General features: G+C 36.8%; 2 protein-coding genes across 11 annotated transcripts in view; both read left to right on the forward strand.

The window, feature by feature from the left end:
* Positions 1-21,546, forward strand: part of LOC149575418 (C18orf8) — a 148,467-nt gene that overhangs the window by 101,194 nt on the left and 25,727 nt on the right. For 7 of the 10 annotated variants that reach the window (XM_089815150.1, XM_089815153.1, XM_089815156.1 and 4 more), the window contains 6 exons: positions 1,074-1,183; positions 1,333-1,420; positions 2,496-2,843; positions 2,986-3,060; positions 3,226-3,941; positions 4,159-4,267. In XM_089815150.1, the coding sequence (XP_089671276.1) occupies positions 1,074-1,183; positions 1,333-1,420; positions 2,496-2,843; positions 2,986-3,060; positions 3,226-3,941; positions 4,159-4,267 (1,446 nt within the window). Of the gene's footprint in view, positions 1-1,073; positions 1,184-1,332; positions 1,421-2,495; positions 2,844-2,985; positions 3,061-3,225; positions 3,942-4,158; positions 4,268-4,506; positions 4,564-17,629; positions 17,819-21,546 lie in introns of those variants that run through there. The other 3 variants (XR_016360170.1, XR_016360171.1, XM_089815158.1) reach the window with 2 other exon arrangements.
* On the forward strand, positions 18,002-20,024 carry LOC149575420 (uncharacterized). The gene is made up of 4 exons (XM_089815159.1): positions 18,002-18,132; positions 18,218-18,617; positions 18,723-19,128; positions 19,264-20,024. The coding sequence occupies exons 2-4, from the start codon at positions 18,285-18,287 to the stop codon at positions 19,578-19,580; spliced, it is 1,056 nt and encodes a 351-aa protein (XP_089671285.1). The 5' UTR covers positions 18,002-18,132; positions 18,218-18,284; the 3' UTR covers positions 19,581-20,024.

Here is a 21,546-nt window from a genome sequence, read left to right on the forward strand (position 1 = left end):
TTATTGTAATGGTTGAGAATATTGATTTAAATTTTGGAATTTGTTTACTCTTAGATGGAGGTTTTTATGTGAACCACAAGATCATTCGCTACCTGATACAAGAGCATGAGCCTTAGGCTGAAACCTCTTTGGTTGAGAACCAGTGACGTAAGTGGTATTCATTCTGCAAAAGTTCCCTTAGGCTGTCATGAGCTTTCACTCAGTAAGACTTGATACTTGGTATGCTCATTCAGAACCATTCATCATCAACAAACCACAGACTCATAATATTTATTTGAGGATTGAACACTAATGAAATCCTTAGTATCTAAAATATATTCAACTTCAGCATCAGGGTTCTGAGGATTACAGTAATGATTATAGCAAATATGTGATTTCATGGTTAATCATTCCAACTTCAACAAAATATGGAGGCAACCTATGACTGTAAGTTAATAGAGGGTCCATTAATCTATTCATTATGTCTTTCTTTTGCGTATACTTATTGAGACTGTATTGCTCGCTGTCTTCATTATTTTCAAGTATGAATCCTTTTTGACTCAAGATTCATGCCAATTACCTAACAATGTTGAGATGTGTTCTATAATTACAGTAAGGAATGGAGTCTCAAGTTGTGACCGTGTACTTAAAAGCCTGAACACGGGTGGCATATATTTGAAGAAAAACCCAAAAACCCAAAACTAAAACCATAAAATAGAACTTTCAAAAAGTAATCTATATTCGCATAATATTTACTACACTTTTTGAGTAAAAAAAACACAAGACGATTACAAAAATAATGATTGGTGACTTTTTCCAAATGTAAAATAACTCTTTAAATAAGAATAAAGTAAACAATGCAATGCAATAAAATAATTGTTATTTTTGTCCATGTTGTTAAATAAAATAGCTCCAGAATTATTTCTCTTAGCATTTTTTAGATTCATATATTTAAAATATATATACTCATCAATTATCATTTGTTATTGAAACTAAACATAGTAGATATTTTATTCTGTTTGAAATTGTCACATGAATTCAATTGCACTTCCTGTATGACTGTTTAATTTGTCTAATAATTTCTGGGTTTTCAGTTTTCTGCTGGAGGCATCATCCGATTGCCAAAGTTTGATGTCACAATGATGAAAGCTGAAGTGAATAAGAAGCCTATTCTATGTCAGGAAGATGTCCATATAGCTACCATGTGAGAATATTTTGTATTTGAATCTTCTTTATTGATGTGGTTCGTTAGTTTTTCTTAAATTATTTCTTCATTTTTGATTCAAGCATCCACTTACTTACATTGAAATAAAATATATTTTGAATGGTTTTTCCACTGTTTGTTCTGATTAGGTATGGAAGGATCTACTGCCTACAGGTTGATAGGGTTGGAATGCAGCTTCATTTGTATCGATTTTATCGTGATGCTGTTGTGCATCAGGTGAATTTAAGAACAGAAAGAATCATGTTTCATTGTGATAAAGCTCTTTATCATTTTCTCTAATTTTGCATAAAGTTTTTTTTTTTTTAAGGGAATAGAAACAAACAACCACAGATTAATTGAATTAATCAAGCATCTTCTGTATATCTAGTGGGAGTTTTGGTTTGGCAAGGGAAATGGGGATGTTTGTGCACGGGAACTTTTAGTGATTCAAACTTTGTCAAGATTAATGACAGAAGAGCTCACATAAAAAGAAACCTTAAAATGTGTTAATTTTCTGACTTACGGTCCCTTAGATCTTTTGGTCTTTTGGACAACATTAAAATTCCTTCCTTCATTCATATATATATATATATAATGTGCACATCGTTGAATCTCTATAAACATGTGCAGTACACCTGGTATTTTAAGTATGTGTCTCCTTGCACACAGTCTGCATTCCTCCATCGACTCTTGTACTATAGGAGCAAATTTCTGTTAAACATACACAGAGACCAACTTTCACAAAAAATTTGTGTGAGGATTATGGATGTGTCATAAATCAAACTTCAACAAGATATGTTAGGGAAAAACATACTTCATATATCTTTTAGTAAGCTAGGGGAAAATATAGTTAACAGTTGCCCTTTATTAAGCTAGTGAAATATACTTACAAATTTGTCTTTAAGCAATAAATATCATTATAAACTAGTTTACATTTCTCAAATTTTAACCTATAAGTGTGTTCTTCAGGCATGTTTCAGTTTAAACTTTTAAAGTGAGAAGCTCAAGCTTCTCTAAGCGATTTCTTGGTAATAGTTGCATTTTTAGTTCATTCACAAAATTATGTTAGGAACATGTAGATCTTGTAAGTCTCTCATTTTATGGTTTCAGGGACTCCGACATATTAGTTGTTTAACCTGCTGCTTGGACTCACTGAATGTGAACCTGGAGGTCTGTCATAAGCTAGTTCTATTAGTATTCAAACTAAAATGGAACTGCATGTTGCTCCCCGTATCTGATAAGCTTTAAATATTAAGTTTCTGAGAACCAGTTATAGTATCATGATTTTGATCTGACTAAGATGTCTTGACAGGGTTCTCTGCCAATCTATTCTACAAAGGTGGCCGTCAGTGTTGTGGATAATGTACTTCTGGTTCATCAGGTGGATGCAAAAGTTGTTTTGCTATATGATATATTTACAGATTCCAGGGCTCCAATATCTGCCCCACTTCCTCTCTTGGTTAGAGGTCCAACAGGATCGACTACGAATTCTTCTAGAAACAAAGACAGGCAATCAAGCAGCTCTTCACAATCAGCTGAATTGGAAACGTTGACTACCATGCAAGATAGTGTGTACACAGATGGGTGGGTTTTCCTCAATCCTGATATGATATGTGACAACCTTCATGGAGTTTTGTGGAGAATTCATTTGGATCTAGAGGTAATGAATATATTTGTTTATTTCCTTCTTGAGATTCAGATAAAATTTGAATGACTGAAGTTAGTGCTAAGTGTCTGACAGTAGAAGGAAAAACATTGAATTTAAGCAAATGGATAATCCTCTAACCAGAGATACGGTTCAGGCTATTGCAGCTAGCAGTTCAGAAGTAACTTCTTTGTTAGCATTTTTGCAAAGGCGCAGGCTGGAAGCAGACAAGGTAACAACAACAATAACAGGAATAAATTTCTTCATTTTTTTGAAATGTTATATGATATTTATTATGCTCAATATCTCAGTATAGTACTAGGAAGGACTTGTGGACAAAGTTTATACATGATTCCATGAAGAAAGCACAAAGCACTGAATAAATTCTTTTGAACAGGCAAAGGAATTGTCTTTGGCAGTTATGCGTTCTATCATTTTGGAGCGGAGAGCACTTTCTTTGATTGCAAATGCAATGGAGATTCTGACAGTTTCATACTCTCATGGTATGAGAGTGGCAAATTATTTGCCCGGAGCACCTGAAACTGCTGCACCCAATAGAGCTGTTAATCAACAGTCTTCAAATTCCAATTTACATGAAAGCGAAAAATCTTTCAAGTCAGATGTTTCTTCTATCAATGGGAAGGCCACCAAGGCTGAGACAAATTATATTGATGTTGAGAAGGAACATGTTAATGCTACTTTAACATCAGGCATGAGGGAATCTTCAAGCAGTTCTCTTGGAGATACAGACTATCAGGAAAATTTAAACGCTCGTGTTAGGGCCAAACTAGAAGATACTGCAGGTAGCTCTACACCCCAAAGTCTTATCCATTTTGACATTAGTGAGGACAATAGCAAGAGTGACACCAGGGCAAACTCTGAAAGAAGGACCAGCATTGAGTCTGCAAAATCAAACATAAGACATGAAAAATCACTTGCACTTGATGCTGGAGGGCCTCTAGAATCAGTTGTACTAGATTTGGGTACACCCCGGACTACAAGTACCATGATTTCACCAGATGAAATGTTTGAGAATGTCTTTGCTATTGTTGAGGAAGAAATGTCAGGGGACCCAATGTACATGGTTGCTCTAATCGTGGAGTATTATCGCAGGTTTGCTGTCTACCATCTTCTTTGAAATTTGATAATATTTCTTTCCTGTGTTGTTTCCTATGAAAGAAAATTAGAAGTGATGCATCAAATGTACAACAGCTATTATGTTTGTATGAACATATTTGGCAGGAGTCTAGGATCAAAGATTGAAATGTTGCATGCTGGTCTTTTACTGATTATGGTAACTGTGCTGACAATTGAAAACAAAAAATTGCAGTGTAGCTGTAGAGAAGCTCAAAGTTCCTCCTGGATTACATATGCTAATGGTACAATTACTTGCCCGTGCTGAGCGCTATGCCGAATTAGGACAATTTGTTTCAACCAAGGTAATTTTCTATATAAATGTAGAAATATTTTCACAAAACAAGGAGGCATTTTGTAGGTAATATAATTTTTTTGCTGTCTTCTGTATTCATAGCTCTCATATTTGTGGTTTTCTGCTAGTCATAAGAAAACAATGTGTGCTCATCATCTAGGCCTATCTTAATCTCTTCCTTTTTGTTGTATCCAAAAGTTTATTGCCCTCAATGTGTAGTGACCAATTTTTTTATATGTATGTATTCAGACTTGATTTACAATTACATTAGTAGCGACCTGTCTCTATTGGTCAGAGCTTCCTGTGGTAAGCATGAGGTCACAAGGTGTATCGTACTTTCTAAGATTCCTTCTATCTTCACAATCTAATAATTATACTTATGAACTTGGGGGATTGGGTTGAAGGATCTAAGGGATTTTTTGCTATGCAATGCTAAAATCGTAGAGAACTTATTTTGAGAGATTTATATGAATTGGGAATGCAAGGGAAAAATCTTCTTATTCAATATAATATTAAATATGCTGTGAATCTAAGTTCTTGTGATTTACAAAGCAAATTTTCAGATCTTTATCATGTAAGATGACTGCCCCTGCTCTATCTTTATGATCATGTGATTGGCTTGGTTGTGAATCTGATTTCATTTGGAATCCGTTGCTTTTCTTGATGTAGTCTTGTAATCATGCAACCTTGACGCTGTTCCAGTTGTAACCTCCTTTGTGCATGTGCACAGTTGAACAGTTTATAACCCTCCTTGCACTAGGTTGACATTTGGCTCGAATGAGCACAGCAGATATACAGAAGTATGTAAAAAAAATCTGCAATACCGTTAAAAGATCTTGTGACAACCCTTAAATGCTCCACATTAGGGCATTATGCGAGAAGTAGTTTCTCGCTTACACAACCTTTGCAATTATTGACTAATTTGTGCCCCTCATCACAACTTAAATCTTAATTTATCATTAGTTTGTTAACTAACGCAGATCATGATTCTCCTCCTTGGACCTAACTCAGGTAGAGGAGAGTCTTTTATTTGGGGTTCGACCCATAGTATTTCCTTTGACAGCAATCATGTAGAAGGCTTTGCAATCTGTAGTGTCTTCTTGACAGTGGTTGTGAGATGATCCCTGCCTTGAATTAACCAGTTTATTCCCTTCCTTGATCCAATCTACTTCTTGGTAATCTGTCTGAGCTGAAAATGTCCTAGGCCTGCTACTATAGACAAATACTGCCTACCAATTCATTAACTTCAATTAGTAAAGGTTGCTGCTTTTAGTTTATTGCTGCCTTAACAATTATCTTTACTGTCTCAATGATACTTCCCCTTTAATAAAGTGTAATTTCTGTTATGTTGGGACCAGCATATTGTTATAAGACTGAGTCAGCCTTCATACAATGATAATCTCCTTAACTGCTGATATACTCTATAAACTTGGATGGTGGGATGATAAAGGTGGTTGGCTATAGTTTAAATCTTTAATTGCTTTCTTTGTCAAACACTAATTGCTTCTCTTTGTAATTGTTTTTTGTCTTCATCAGCTAGCAAATTGATGTCCTCGAGTGTTGAGTATTCATTGATATTGTCATTGTGTGGTTCTCACCTCGATTTCTTTCTTGAGAGTTATTTTTGTTAAAGTGTAGCTTCAGTAGAAGCGAAATATACATTATCATAAATATGTGAATTTGTGATCATATATATATATATATATATATATATATATATACTCACGTTATCACTGTTATTCAATCTGTATTTCATATGCTCATGTTAATGTATATACTTATCCGTTCATGTATCGGGCTGTGTTAATACTAATTGGGCTGACTTTATTCTGATCGGGCAGTGTTATAGTAATCGGGCTATGTTATGTTATCGGCCTCCTTAACTAACGTAATTCATGGCACCGTAGAGCCATGATTCTATGTGGCCCAAGGGTCACATAGGAGTCATGTCCCTATGGGGTCATGAAGGCCATTCACTCCAATATTTATAGATGACCAATGGTGAGATGAGGGACATCAATCACATTGGTAATGCTCCCTCACATCTGCAATCTGGTCTTTAAGTAAAGTGCCAGAAAGTATCAAGAACAAGTCAGTGTGTATACTTCAGATCCATATAATTAATACTGAGCATTATTATAAATAATATATAAGAGTCTGAATTCTGTTCAGTCTATTATAATTCAGATTAAAGTATATTTATTTCTTATCAGAGATCCTGCTTACTTTTACATGGTATCAGAGCCATCCTGATAGAGAAATTCAATATCAGCATTGTTAAATATCAGACTCTAAATATCTTAAACTCAAAATGGTGAATCACGTAAGATTAGAGTATAGACTTGAAGTGGCTTCAAACTTTGCCTCATGGAAGATTCGAGTAATGATTATTTTACGAGAGATGGAATTAGAAGAATATATAGAGTCAAATAAACCGATACCAGAAAATGATCTAGACAAGACAAGATGGAAAAGACACAACAGTAAAGCCATGAAGATCATCATAGATTCTATAAAGGATCACATTCTTCCTTCTATATCAAGTCTTAAGACAGCCTTTGAGATGTTTTCAACAATTAAGAACACTTTTGAAATTAACAACATTGGTAGATTGCTAACATTAAAACAAGATAGACTATACATCAAAATGAACAATGGAGAATCAATAACATCTAATTTCTTAAGAATTTCGGAGTTAAAAGATCAACTTGCGATTATTGGAAGCCATGTAGATGATAAAGAACTTAGCATTATAGCCCTAAAAGGACTATCTCTATCTTGGGAAACATTATTCGTTATCTAAGTCCTTGGCCTAATCTTCCTAAGTTTAAACTACTTAAGAACGAATGTACTCAAGAAGAATCAAGGTTAGTTTCCAGAGGTATTAGTTTAAATCGAGAGGGAGACATTCAAGCTCTTCATGCCAATACCAACAATAAAGAAAAGAAAGGTAAATTCAAACGAAATAGAAAGGAATTCAACAAATCATACAAGAAATGGGATTGGTCAAAAGTACAATACTTCAAATGTGACAAATTCGGTCACACTCATAACTTTTGCCTTGAACAAAAGAAAATTCAAGCATCCTTGGTAGAAATCAAAGAGGAAAACGATGAAAACTTTTCATAATATCTAGCACTCTCAAGTGAATTAAATTCAAACAAAAACACTTGGATCATAGACAGTGGAGCATCTTGTCATAGCACAGGCTTTAGAGATAAATTTGGAAGTTTTGAAGAATTCTCCTCTAAAGAAGTAACCATTGGAGACAACTCTACTCATCCGGTAAAAGGTATTGGATCATGTTCAATTCAACTAAATTTAGGTATTACTCTTCAACTTAAGAATGTTTTGTTTGTACTTGGCATAAAAAGAAATTTGGCCTCTATCTCCGGTCTTGCTGATCAAGAATATCAAATCACCTTTCAAGAAGATAAAGTACTATTTTGGCCAAAGAATTCCAACATCAAGAAAGCTATATCCATTGGATTTAGAGATGGAAGTTTATATAAACTTTGCAATCTTCACAATTTAGCCCTAAATCACGAAGCATCAAACTCAAATGAAATATGGCACAGAAGACTAGGTCACCTTCATTTTCGTGCTTTATCTACTATAGGAAAATAATAACATGGTTACTTAGTCTTAAACCTGACCATCTTGGCATTTGCAAAGGATATGCCCTAGGTAAAAGAACAAAAGGATCCTTTCCCAAAAGTGAACACAAATTAAATTATGTACTTGAACTTATTCATACTGATCTTTGTGGTCCTATGTTTGTACCTTCCCTAAATGGATGTCTCTACTATGTGATCTTAATAGATGACTATTCTAGGAGAACATGGATCTACTTTCTTAAACAAAAGGAATCACTCGAAGTACAATCCAAATTCAAAGAATTCAAAGCCCTAGTTGAAAACCAGTCGGGACATAAAATCAAAACCTTGAGATCAGATAATGAAGGTGAATACATTTCAGAAATGTTTAAAGGCTTTTGCATTTCTGTTGGGATTAAGAGGGAGTTTTGTACCATATAATCCTCAACATAATGGAGTTGCAGAATAAAAGAACAAATGAGTTATTGAATCAGCCAGAGCTATGATGCATGACCACAATCTTCATACCTTTTTGGGGCTAAAGCTTCTAATACTACAGTTTATATTCAAAATAGATGTCCTCACTCAATATTGGAAAATACAACTTTTGAAGAAGTATTTACAGGCATCAAATCAGACTTAAGTCACCTAAGAATATTGGGATGTCCTGTTTACATTCATATTCCTCAAGAAAAGAGAACAAAATTAAAACCATCAAAAAAGAAGGGTATACTCATCGGATACAATGAATCAACCAAAGGATACAGGATCTATGTCCCTGGACAAAGAACTATTGAAATCAGTAGAGATGTAAAATTTGAAAAAGACATTGCGTTTAGTCTTTCCAAGAACATTGATGAATCATACTTAGAACCTACTATTGAACTAGATGAGAATCTTTCAGTAGAGAATGAGAGGGAGAATGATACTAAACATATTACACCTTCAGACAATAATGAAAATCCTATCAATAAAAAGAGACCACTTTGGCCTAGAAAAATGATAGAATAAAAACATTTCCAACTTTATGAAGTAGTTAGAGAAAACAAGAGACAAGAAATCAATTATGCTATGTACAATTACTCACTGAACTCATCAAAACAGAGCCTACAAATTTCAAAGAAGTTTTATCAAGCAAATCTTGGAAAGATGCAATGATTGAAGAATATCAATCAATACTAAAAAATGATGTGTGGGATGTTGTACCCAGACCAAAGAATCAGTAGTTGTCTCTTCTAGATGGTTATACAAAATCAAGCATGCACCTGACGACAGCATTGAAAAATACAAAGCTAGATTTGTAGCTCGCGGATTCTCGTAGAAGGAAGGAATTGACTATACAGAAATATTTGCTCTAGTCGCTTGGTAGACATCTGTTAGGACTATCATAGCAATTGCAATATCCAAAGGATGGAAGATACATCAAATGGATGTCAAAACAACATTCTTAAACAATGAAATTGAAGAAGAGGTATATATTGAGCAACCAGAAGGATTCATTACTCATGACAAAAAATCTCACGTATGTAAATTAAAGAAAGCACTATATGGCCTCAAACAAGCACCCAGGGCATGGTACAAAAGGATAGACAACTATCTTACAAAATTGGGGTATTCCAAGAATGAAGCAGATCCTACCATACACTTTAAAATGGATAAAGATGATATGATTATTCTTGTATTATATGTTGATGATGTACTAATAATAGCGGAAGAACATCTTATAGCTAAATGCAAACAAGAACTAACAAAATTTGATATGAAAGACTTGGGACTTCTTCATTACCTCCTAAGTCTAGAAGTGTGGCAAAAGGAGAACTACATTTTCTTAAATCAAGGAAAATACACTATTGGTATTTTCATTAAGTTTGGAATGATGGATTATAAACGAGTAATAACTCCTATGGAAGTTAACTTACATAAATTGAAGAATGACGGATTTGAATCTGAACCTACTAATCCTACTTACTGCAGGCAGATCATCAGTTCACCAATGTACTTGGTGAACACTCGTCCTGATATCTGTTATGCAACTAATATATTAAGACAATTTATGTGTGAACCAAAGAAGATACATCTTATGGTAGCTAAGCACATCTTATGATATCTTAAAGGTTCAGTTGGTATGGGATTTAAATATGAACAAGTTGAGATCAATCTTCATGGATATTCAAATTCTGATTGGGCAGGCAGCTCTACTGAATTTAAGAGTACCACAGGATGTTTCAGTCTTGGATCTGCAATGATTTCTTGGTTCAATAGAAAACAATCTTCAATTGCCTTAAGCTCCACTGAAGTAGAATATATAGCCTCGTCCATGGGAGCTAGAGAAGCAGTATGGTTGCGGAAGTTGCTAGTTGGGTTGTTCAAGAAACCCTTTAAACCAACTATTATTCACTGTGATAATCAAAGTTGTATCAAGCTTTCAGAAAATCCAATTTTCCACAATCGATCTAAGCATATTTAGATACCTTATCATTATATTAGGGATATTGTAGATCGAGATATTATCAAACTAGAGTACATAAGTACAAATGAGCAAATAATAGATGTTGTTACCAAACCTGTTGCCAAGGTTAAATTGGAATAGTTCAGAGGAAACCTTGGTATGATCAAATTGTAATTTTTATATTGAACTTGAGTTTCAATTTATATATGGGTGTTTATGCTTCTAAAGGAATAGTTGCATCAGATATGTAATCAAAGATGACCATCTTTCATAGACATTCAAAAGGTAATCATTGCAAGGTGACGATCTTACAAATGATAGGTCTGTTATCATGATAAATTATGTTTTGTTCCGGATACGCCGAAAGTCATTGATAACGAACGTATTATGATCATGTTACAAGATTCGAGAATTGGCAGATTAATGGATTTTTGGATGATTCATTGATTAACAGAGGAACAAATGTGTTCCTTATAAAGAATTACAAGGACGTTGTTTCTAAAAGAAACAACGTAGACTGAAGATGAAATTAGAAACAAAACTGAAGACAGGATACGAAACATTCCTATTTGGATTGAAGACAAAAGAGACAGGATAGAAAACATTCCTATCTAGACTGAAAGATGGACTACAAACAAGTAGTTGACCATTATAGAAAGTATTTAACTAAGGAGATAATATCTTAATACCCTCCTTTAATGGTCAACGTACGGATGTCAGAACATTTTGGGATAACAGAGACCCTCCTTGGATCTACAGAATGCTGAAACCAAGAAGCTTTGCCAGAAGAGTGCTATGACTCAAAACATATTGCAATTACAAAACTTTTGTGGAAAAAACGGTAAAACCCAGAATCTCACGCAACCTTGCATATTATAGACAACATGAAATGATTTTTAAGGAGAAAATCAACAAACCTAGAAAAAAAAAGAAACAGATTCAGAAGGCAAAAAATGCAGCTTCGCCTTGATTAGGAAGCTCAATAACTTACGTTGTTGTCTGAGAAGCATTTTGCCTTGCTTGGGCAGTCAAAAATTTCGGCACTCGAACTTCATATGGCCAAACTTGTGACAGTAATTACACTGTACATTTTGCTTCGTAGAGCCATCCAGGGATTGTGCAAAAGGTTGATGCTGGAAAGGCTAAGAAGACTGATGGTTGCCGATGTTTAGTTGAAAGGATTTTGCAGCAAATGCTTGCTTTGAGGAGGCTGTAGAAGCACTGCTACCAAACTGTTGTTTCCAATGATCCTGCTGCAGAAGTTTGATGCATAATTTTGGAAACTTCAGATCAACATTAGTTGACGTAATGTTGAGTGTTTCTATGAAGTGCTCATAGGACGATGGTAGACTTTTCAGAGTGATGACTGCCATATCCTCTTCCTCGATTTTCCAACCAATAGCTTCAAGCTGATCGTAGATGTCCTAATCTTTGTTAGATGCTCTTGCAAGGACATACATTCATCCATCATAATGGAGAACAATTGATTCTTCAGAAAGAATGCCTGACTCTTGTTAGATGTTTCATGCACCTCCTTCAAATATTTCCAGATTTCTGCAGCTAACTTGCCGGAAGGTATCTGTGGTAGCTGATCATCGATAACAGAGAGCTTAAGTAGCATAACGGCCTCTCGATTGCGATCATCAAACTTGTTTTGTTCTACTTGGTCAGAGGTCAGACGAGTCTTTGTGCCTAGAACAAGCTCATCGAAACGATGATACTCGGAGATTGTTAACATGTGTTGCTTCTAGTGGATATCAGATTAGTCAAAGATGCCATTTCGAAGAATTCAGGTACAAACTTCAAGATTGAAATTCAACAGGCACGGATTCCAAGGCAAATTCCTAGCTGACCCAGGAAAAATTGATAGGTACGCAGAGGAATTGATACAAAACCTAGAAAGAATCTGAAGTCGGATTTCAAATCCGTAGACTCGAAAATCGAGGCATGGAAAACAAGGCACCCACAAAAATTTGATGAAGACGCATTTGAGATCTTAAAAACCCCACCAAGAATATGTGATCAAAAAAAATTTCCGAGTCAAAAAGTTAGGGTTTTCGAACAAAACCCTAGTTGGCAGCCATTGATGGAAAAAAGTTGCAGAAAAAATGGCGATTTCGTGAAGAATACTGGTCGATTTTTGCACAGATCCTTTTTTGCAAATAGAGAGTGGAGTTTGGCCTCCAAATAATGTCGGGTTAGAACCAAGAAGCCTTCAAAACGGGTGACGATTTTCAGACGTGATTTGTAGACGCGAGTTGCAAACAGAAATAAAGACGGGTTGCAGAGGTAAAGACGAGTCACGATCATATTTGTCGATCTCCCATTGTGGTCGCTAAAGCCATTTCTCAGGCTCCCTCTTCAATATCGAACCCTAATTGCCGTCACCCGTTACCACAAGCCGCGAGTGTTAAAGAAAAAACCATGTTTTTCCAACACAAAAAAACATGATTTTCCAACAAAAACCTACGATTTTTCAAAACCCTCAGACCAAAAAAACGCATTTTGAAGTTGCAGTTAGGGTAGATTGAAGACTGGGCAAACTGGTCTTCGATTCTTCATAGATCAAAAAACCTTAGAAATTATTTCAATTTTTTTTCGAAAAAATAACGTATTAGGCTCTGATACCAAGATTCAAGAATTGGCAGATTAACAAATTTCTGAATGATTCATTGATTAACAGAGGAACAAATGTGTTCCTTATAAAGAATTACAATGACGTTGTTTCTAAAAGAAACAACGTAGGCTGAAGAGGAAATTAGAAACAAAACTGAAGACAGGATAGGAAACATTCCTATCTAGACTGAAAGACGGACTACAAACAAGTAGTTGACCATTATAGAAAGTATTTAACTAAGGAGATAATATGTTAGTGGATCAATCTAATTATTGACTGGTGTGCTGAAGATCATAATACATGTTATGATGGTGTTCATAATATTGAGATTATAGTTATTTAACAAGTCACTATTTCAGAGTGTTAAAGTCAAGTAATCTGATATTTGTATGGATATTATGTTAAGGTTCTTGAGATATGTTTGATATTTCTCTTCTCTTGCTAAGAGGGAGTGTTAAAGTGTAGCTTCAATGGAAGCGAAATATACAGTATCATAAGTATTTGAATTTGTGATCATCATCATATATATATATACTCGCATTAACATTATTACTATAATGCAATCTGTATTTCATATGCTCATGTTAATATATATACTTGTCCATTCATGTATTAGGTTGTGTTAATACTGTTCATGTATCGGGTTGTGTTAATACTAATTTGGCTGAGTTTATTCTGATTGGGCAGTGTTAGTAGTAACTGAGCTATGTTATGTTATTGACCTCCTTAACTAATGTAATTCATGGCACCGTAGAGCTATGGCTCTACGTGGCCCTTGGGCCATGTAGGAGTCATGTCCCTACAGGGTCATGAAGCCCGTTCACTCCAATATTTATAGATGACCGATGGTGAGATAAGGGACATCAATCACATTGGTAATGCTCCCTTACATCTGCGATTTGGTCTTAAAGTAAAGTGCTAGAAAGTATCAAGAACAAGTCATAGTGTGTACTTCAGATCCATATAATTAATACTGTGAGCATTATTATAAATGATATATAAGAGTCTGAATTCTGTTCAGTCTATTATATTTCAGATTAAAAGTATATTTATTTCTTATCAGAGATCTTGCTTATTTTACAATTTTTTGTGATTTGTTATGTGTGAAGATTGTCTCCATGTTCTAATAGAGAAATATTTCTATTCAAAGTAGGGAATGGATTGATTTGAAGTATTTCTCTCCATGTTTGTGTGAACAGTTGTTAAAAGTATCTTCTTCTTCCGACCATGACTCCCACGAGCCACCATTACCCCCTCTTCCCCGTGCGGCCTTGTCTTTCGTGGCCCCTGTGTTAGGCTTTTGCTTTGTTACCGTCGTTCGCAATGTGTTGGGGCCTCCTGCTGTAGCGACCCTCCTTCCTTTCTTTCGCAGTTAGTCCTCAACTAGTTTGCTTGCTTACTTTCATTGTTCTCATTGCTTCTGACTTTCCTTCTCATTGGGAGCTCATCGACCTTGTTCTGCTCTTGGTTTCTCGGTGATCGTTTGTGCATTCTATACAACCTTTTTTGCTCCAAATATCTCTGCTGTCTTCGTTTTTGCATTTTTCCAAACTTGTTTTATCTACACTTATGCGTTTAGTTGTCCCTCATGATTACCATTACCATTTTTGGTTTATTGCACGTTGCTAGTCCGGCCTCTTGTTCGTCTGATGTGTGCTTGTTGTTTGGAGCCTCTCTTGACAGTTTGCCCAAGTTTGGCTTACTTTTGACCTCTGCTAACTATTGTTGTTGGTTCTTAATGATCTCTTCCATGTTTACTTTTGCTGCTACTTGGGACTTATTTTTTCTGCTCTCTCCTCTATCATGGATGACCCTGTGAGAGGCCTGCAGGAATCCTCTGATTCAAATATGGATGAGGCCTGCAGGGATCCTGTGATGTAAATATGGATGTCTAGGAACCTACATCAGTCTCGCGATTTATATATTAATGTAAATCATCTTTTCACATATCATCTCTGTAGAAGTTGGTCGAAAGGGTCTAGGTCAATAACATTACACTCATCTTAATAGAGAATGAAGATCTTAAGAAATGATTCCTTGTTCAAATCGGTTTTTGCAAAACATTCAAACATTCCTGAACTCTGTTGCAAGCAATCCGAATTGGTCTCACAGCAAGAGTCACAAATGTGAAACAGATAAACAACTACAGTCCTATGCTTCTGTTCATGACAGTAGTAACAATGTAGTTCCCCTTGCCAGGGTAGAGGAAGTCATGCATGCTAAATTATCTAAAGAGTACACTAGGAGTGTATGTGAACTTAATTTGAAGGTCTAGGGCCTTCTTTCCTTGTTTGATCAGCTTACTGCTGGGTACTCTTTTCTTAATGATCAACTAGATATCTCAGATATCAGTCTTGATAGACCATGATGTGGCTGTGATAACACACTTTTCCTCCATTTTTTGCCCTTGATTGATCGTCTCCATGTCTTGAGAGCTAGGAGGAAATTGTTTCGTCTCCCCATTAAGATTTATTTGGACAAGGACCTTACTAGATCACAGGTGGCAGAACTAAAACATTCTCGAGGGCTTGTGGTAGCAATGAGACGTGAGGGTAAGTGGCTTGTCATTAAGAGCCTTAAGGTAGTGATTAGAGATTTTTTCCCATTGAGTTGGATAACTTAGGTAGCTATGACTACCAAATGATGATCATAGGTGTGGTTGGGCATGAAGGAACATAGAGTTGCTTCGTTGCATGTCAATTGCTGGAACGACATTGGGTCCTTTTGGTCCATATTGGGTTCGCTTCTCGACGCGGTTGGCTCTGTGGACCTCCTTGTCACAAAGACCCATGAGAGTCCCACTAGGCCACTTGTTGGCATTATTGGATTTTACTGGCTTTTAGCTTGAAAAGATGAGGTTTGATGTTTTGGGGGTGTGAGGGGTTCCGTTGGGGTGGCTTGCCTGGTTAATAGTCAACTTTAGGTTACGACTTTTGTGGTTCACTCTGATTGCTTTGCTAACTTTATGCGAATCCGAGTGAGCCAGGCGACCTCACGCCTTAGGTATACCTTCATTGTCATTTGTTACTTTCCTTCAATGTCATATTCATATGCCATTCAAGAAGGGTTGGAGGAGGATCCCTTTACAGAATTATATGAAACTATTACTAAATATTTTGTTGTTGGGGTCATTCTTATTGTCGATGACTTCAACGTACAAACTAGGGACATACAAATCCCCCTCCAAAACTAGATGTTGGATTTGATGTGCACAATGGAGTCGAATCCAACCCCACTTGGTCTTTAGAGATCCTTGGGTGATTCTTCAAGCCCTATCATGAGGTACGACCAGAGTAACAAGAATCGCCCAAAAATTGCCTGAATCGGTGATTCAGCAATGGCGATTTTTTTGGAGTCGGAAATCGCCATCGCCGATTTCATCAGGTGAATCGCCTGAATTGCCGATTCAGGCGATTCATCCAAAAAATCGCATGAATCGCCTGAAAAAATTGGCATGAATCGCCCACGGCCAATAAAGTATAGACTTGTAAAATTTAAAAAAATTGCTTGTTTTTTTAACTTTGTTTTTGACCTATTCTCTTTGTTATAACCCTAAAGGGCCTCCTATTTGTTTAACATGAGTAGAAGAGAGGAAAAGTGAGAGAGAAGAAGAGAAAAGAAAAGCCATAGGTTTCTAACCGGCAAGAAGAAAGAGCACAAAAGAGATCAGCAATCCATTTGGGGAGGCCATCAATTGCATTGGGAGCATTAAGGAGCCAATTTCAACACTCCTCAATTCATTTGCAAGAGGTAAGTGCTCTTTTTTTTTTTGCATGTCAGTGTATTATGCATTTTTTGTTAAATTTTTATAGTTTTCAAGATTTTTAGTTTAGATCTTGAATGTTCTTTATTTTTACTAAGTTGCAAACTAGGGTTTGTTGTTTTGTAGCTTTTATTAGCTTCAAACTTTGATATTTTACATATAAATTTTTATTGCAGCAGCCTTTGCTTTCATTTTTCGCAAATTTGCAATGGGTAGAAAAGATGAATGTTGGAAATATAACGAAGAGTTTCTTGGAAGAACCAAATATCAAACAAAATGTATTTTTTGTAAAGAAAAAATAACTTCTGGGGGTATTTATAGATTGAAATACCACATTGCTGCTATACCTGGACACGATGTTACAATTTGCACTCACCAAACTCCTGAGGCAAAACACACTTGCTTAATGGCATTAGAAAAAATTGAAAAAGACAAAGCCAATAGGAAAATGCAACTTGAAGGGTTAAGGGGTATTGGCTCCAATGTTCCCGCATCCGCATCTGCAGCCGCATCCACATCTGCATCTGCATCAGCTCCTGCATCTGTAGGTTGTGTTGGAGAGGGTTCTTCTAGGCCTCCTTTTTATCCTAGTTCTTCTGCTCGTGCTAGTGCTAGTCGGTCACATACTGAGACAGAGTCCCACACCAACCTATTGTAGCCTAGAGTGCGGAAAAACAGAATGGATAGTTACTTTGTGCCCTGCACTACTCCTGGTTCCCAACCCACGCTTGAGGGCATAGGTTTGAACAAGGAGATTCATGATGTTTCCAGAAAGGAGATATGCAAATTTTGGTACTTTTGCAACATTCCATTTATTGCAGCCAGGTAATTGATTCTTTTTTCGTTGTTTTCTTTAAAGTTAAAATTAAAAGTGAAAGTAAAACTTTAATTATATCTACTTGTTTTATAATTTGAGTCTTTGACATCTAAAGTTTTATTTGTGACAGGGCTCCTTATTGACAGAACATGATAGATGCGGTTGCTATTTGTGGTCCGGGGTTTAAAGCCCCAATTGAGGCTGAGTTGAGCGGATACCTCTTGGATGAGATGGTAGAGGACATGAGGGCTGAGCTCGAGGAGAACCGAAAGGAGTGGATTGCAAAGGGTTGCACCATCATGACTGATGGTTGGACAAATAGGAGGAATAGAACACTCCTCAATTTTCTTGTATCCTGTGGAGGTAATTGATCATTCTACTTTCCTACATACATAATTGTAAATTTTGATTTGTTGAATGCTAATTTGTTGATGATCCATTTAATTTTAATATTCTAATTCGTTGTTTTGTTACTTGTAGGATATACCATGTTCATCAAATCCATTGATGCTTCCGCACATGTAAAAAATGCCACATACTTATGTGAGGCTATTGAGGAAGTCATAGCAGAGGTGGGAGAACAAAATGTGATCCATGTGGTGACGGATAATGCAACAAGTTATGTTGCTGTAGGTAAACTTTTAACTTTTCAAGTTTTGAAAATAAATTTATTTGAATTTTGAAATTTGAATTTCTAATTGACTTAAAATTGTTGTAGGTAAACTTTTGATGGAGAGGCACCCCACCATATTTTGGACCCTTGTGCGGCACATTGCATTGACCTCATGTTGGAGGAAATTGACAAACTTGAGTTTATCAAGTCATGTGTGGAAAGGGCAAAAAACATATGCAAATTCATTTATAATCATTCATTTGTCCTTAGCACAATGAGGAAGTACACAGAAGGCAAGGAGTTAGCTCGCCCAGGTATCACGAGGTTTGCTTCGAATTTCATGACCTTGCAGTCCTTGTTGACATCAAGGGATGAATTGAGGAGCATGTTTGTTGGGCGGGAGTGGATTTCCTCTTCCTATGCTACGACCACTGCAAGGATAGATGTGGCGGATTGCATATTTGATGAGGATGGTTTTTGGAAACCTGCTAGAGAAATCCTGCAGGTAAATTTATTGCAATTTAACATTTAGTATTTTACTTTTACTTTTAAGTTATATTATTTTATATTTAAGTTTTGACTCAAGTTTTTTGTTTTACTTTTTATGTAGGTCACTGAGCCCCTTGTAGCTTTGCTACGAACTGCTGATGGGGAGAAGCCCTCTATGGGCTACATTTATGAGGGCATGGATAGGGCCAAGGAGGCCATCAGAGCCCAATATGCAGGAGTGCAGGAGAGGTATGGCCCTATTTGGGACATCATCGATAGGAGATGGCAGAATCAGCTCCATCGACCCATCCATGTAGCAGCTTACTTTCTGAATCCAGCATATCTTTTCCATCCTGAGTTTAAGGCGGATGCGGAGGTTCTCACTGGCTTATACACAGTGATTCAGAGGTTGAGTAGCAATGAAGATAGCGCTGCTGCGATTGTTGAGCTAGACCAGTTCAACAATAAAGAGGGGCCACTTTTCTCTTGCAGGATGGCCATAAATGCTCGGACAACACTACAGCCAGGTAAAAATTAAATAATATATTCAATGTTCATGAATCTAGATTCTAAACTTAAAGTTGATTATGTAATTTTAGAGTTAACTTGTAATTTGTAAATGAGACTAATTGTTTCTATTTTCAATTTTTCCCTTATTGCAGATAGATGGTGGCAAATGTTTGGGGCCACAACCCCAAAACTTCAAAAAATTGCCATTCGTATTCTGAGTCAGCCAAGCAGTGCTTCTGGATGTGAGCGTAGTTGGTCCATGTTCGAGCACATCCATTCGAAGAGGAGAAACAGGTTGACAGTGCAGAAGTTGAATGATATTGTCTTTGTTCATTACAACGTCCATCTTAGGATCAGACAGATTTTGGGCACTGACTCCTCTCCGATCATTCTGGAGGAGATTGATCTAGAATCAGAGTGGCTCACAGAGGTTGTGGATCTAGTCTTCACTGAGGAAGACCGTGTGTAGGTTGACCAGGTGGATATAGAGGCTAAGGCAGCTAGAGCACGTTTTTCAGGCATTGGTAGACGCACACGTGCACGCACAGGCACAGGCCCTAGTGACGTTCATGAGCCCATCTTACATGCGGGAGATATGGTTCGGCAGTCCCCTAGGACCTACATTGGACGCCTTGCTACTAGGCAGACTGGATACTTAGAGGCTGAGGCTGCAGCCGAGCTTCAGGATGATGTTGAGGATGATGATGATGACTATGAGTTTGAGGCTTGAGCTGGAGCCTTGTTTTTATATTTTGTTTATAGATATTGATACTGAATCATTGATAGACATATGTTTCAAACTTTCATGGATCTTCATCTTAGATTCTTATATACATTTATGATTTGATGTCTTATGGATCATCTTACATACATTCTATGATTTAAATCATTATGATCATTTGATTTCTATTTACTTCAGCTAGCCTACAATTTACATTTTAGATAACATAGTTACATATGTGATGGATTTTATGTTCCATGTTTATGTATGTTAAGTTTTAACCTCTATTTGATGATGTTATAGTGTGTTTAAGTTATATTCAGTAAAGGGTGCATGAAATAAGTTTTAAATTGTTAAAATCTTTAAATTTAAAAGGTTTTTTCAAATTTGCCGATTCATCGCCGATTCATTGCCGATTCACGATTCGATTCGGCCTTGCCGATTCCGATTCTTGTTACTTTGGGTATGACCACCATTTTCTCTAGTTGTGTGAGTCCCTAGATTTGGTGATCTTGAACGACCTTCCTCGCCTCGCTAGTTTCTATTCTTTCACTTTTTGGCCTCATTTTGCAAGCATGGTGGACTATGCCCTTTCGTGTCCCTCTTTCAAGCCCTCTGTTATTTGCTTTGCCATTTGTCATCTTCCCTTGGCAGACCATGTCCTCTCATTGCCCCACTCCCTCCCCTAGCCCCGTCATCCCTGCATCTCCCTTTGCTTCAACATCGAAGACCCAAATCTTTTCACCTTGAAGCTTCTTCCCCTGGATTCTACCGCTACACTTGAGAATGCATCTGCCTTGATTAATTGCCTGTCCACTTCTATTTGGGAAGTTTCTCTCTTCTATCCCCTCTCACGCCACCCCTTGGACCCTCTTACCTGTTTAGTAAGAACAACTACCCCATAAACCACTGATTCGACATTTATTGAAGATCCTTTCATCAGACCTTGTGTATAGAATCCTCCCATCATCTAACCTCCTTTGTGCAGCTAAAGCACTCTTGTAGCCACTTCCTTCTCTTTTAAAAGTGAGCCTTTACCCTTCAAACCTCTCTCCTTTAGCACTGTTTTCCCTTGCAGATGCCCTGTCGGGACAACCTCCTATAGTTGTCACCACTCCCCCTTGTTACTATCTTTTCACCATCTTCAACATCAGCGAGCCAGTAAGGTATACGAACACTAGAACTCTTCAAATACCTCATCAAGGTGTTGGGCTTGTTCCTCAATAGAGTGGTTTGCATGGGGTTCCCTCCCTCTTGGTCAAGACATATCATCCATCTAGTTCATAAGGTTAGGCCATCTTCGTATCCAAACAATTACAAGACCATCATGGTTGGGTACACTTTCTCTAAATTGTACATTGTAGTTTTGCATGCTATTAATTCTTGTGAGTTGGATCAGAGGCATATTAGGGCTTGAGGATAGGTTGGATTCCATCCAGATTTTCAGACCATGGACCACATCCTATGCTGCCTTGACTCTCAAAGGTGTACTATTGCTTTGTGCATTTCCGCAAGGCATTTGACTTAGATCCTAGGACGACCCTCTTCTAGAGGCTTTCACAACATTGGTATTTATGAGACTCTCTCGACTGCCATCACGAGACTCTATGAGACAATGGTTGGTCACATTAGGACCCCTCTGGGGATGTTGGAATTTATTCGAAGCAGCATTGGGTTGAAGTAGGGTTACCCTCTATCTCCTACATTGTTTAGA

The sequence above is a fragment of the Cupressus sempervirens genome, chromosome 2, assembly GCF_028749045.1.
Source record: "Cupressus sempervirens isolate cs-2001-9-10 chromosome 2, ASM2874904v1, whole genome shotgun sequence".
Classification (NCBI taxonomy): Eukaryota; Viridiplantae; Streptophyta; class Pinopsida; order Cupressales; family Cupressaceae; genus Cupressus; species Cupressus sempervirens.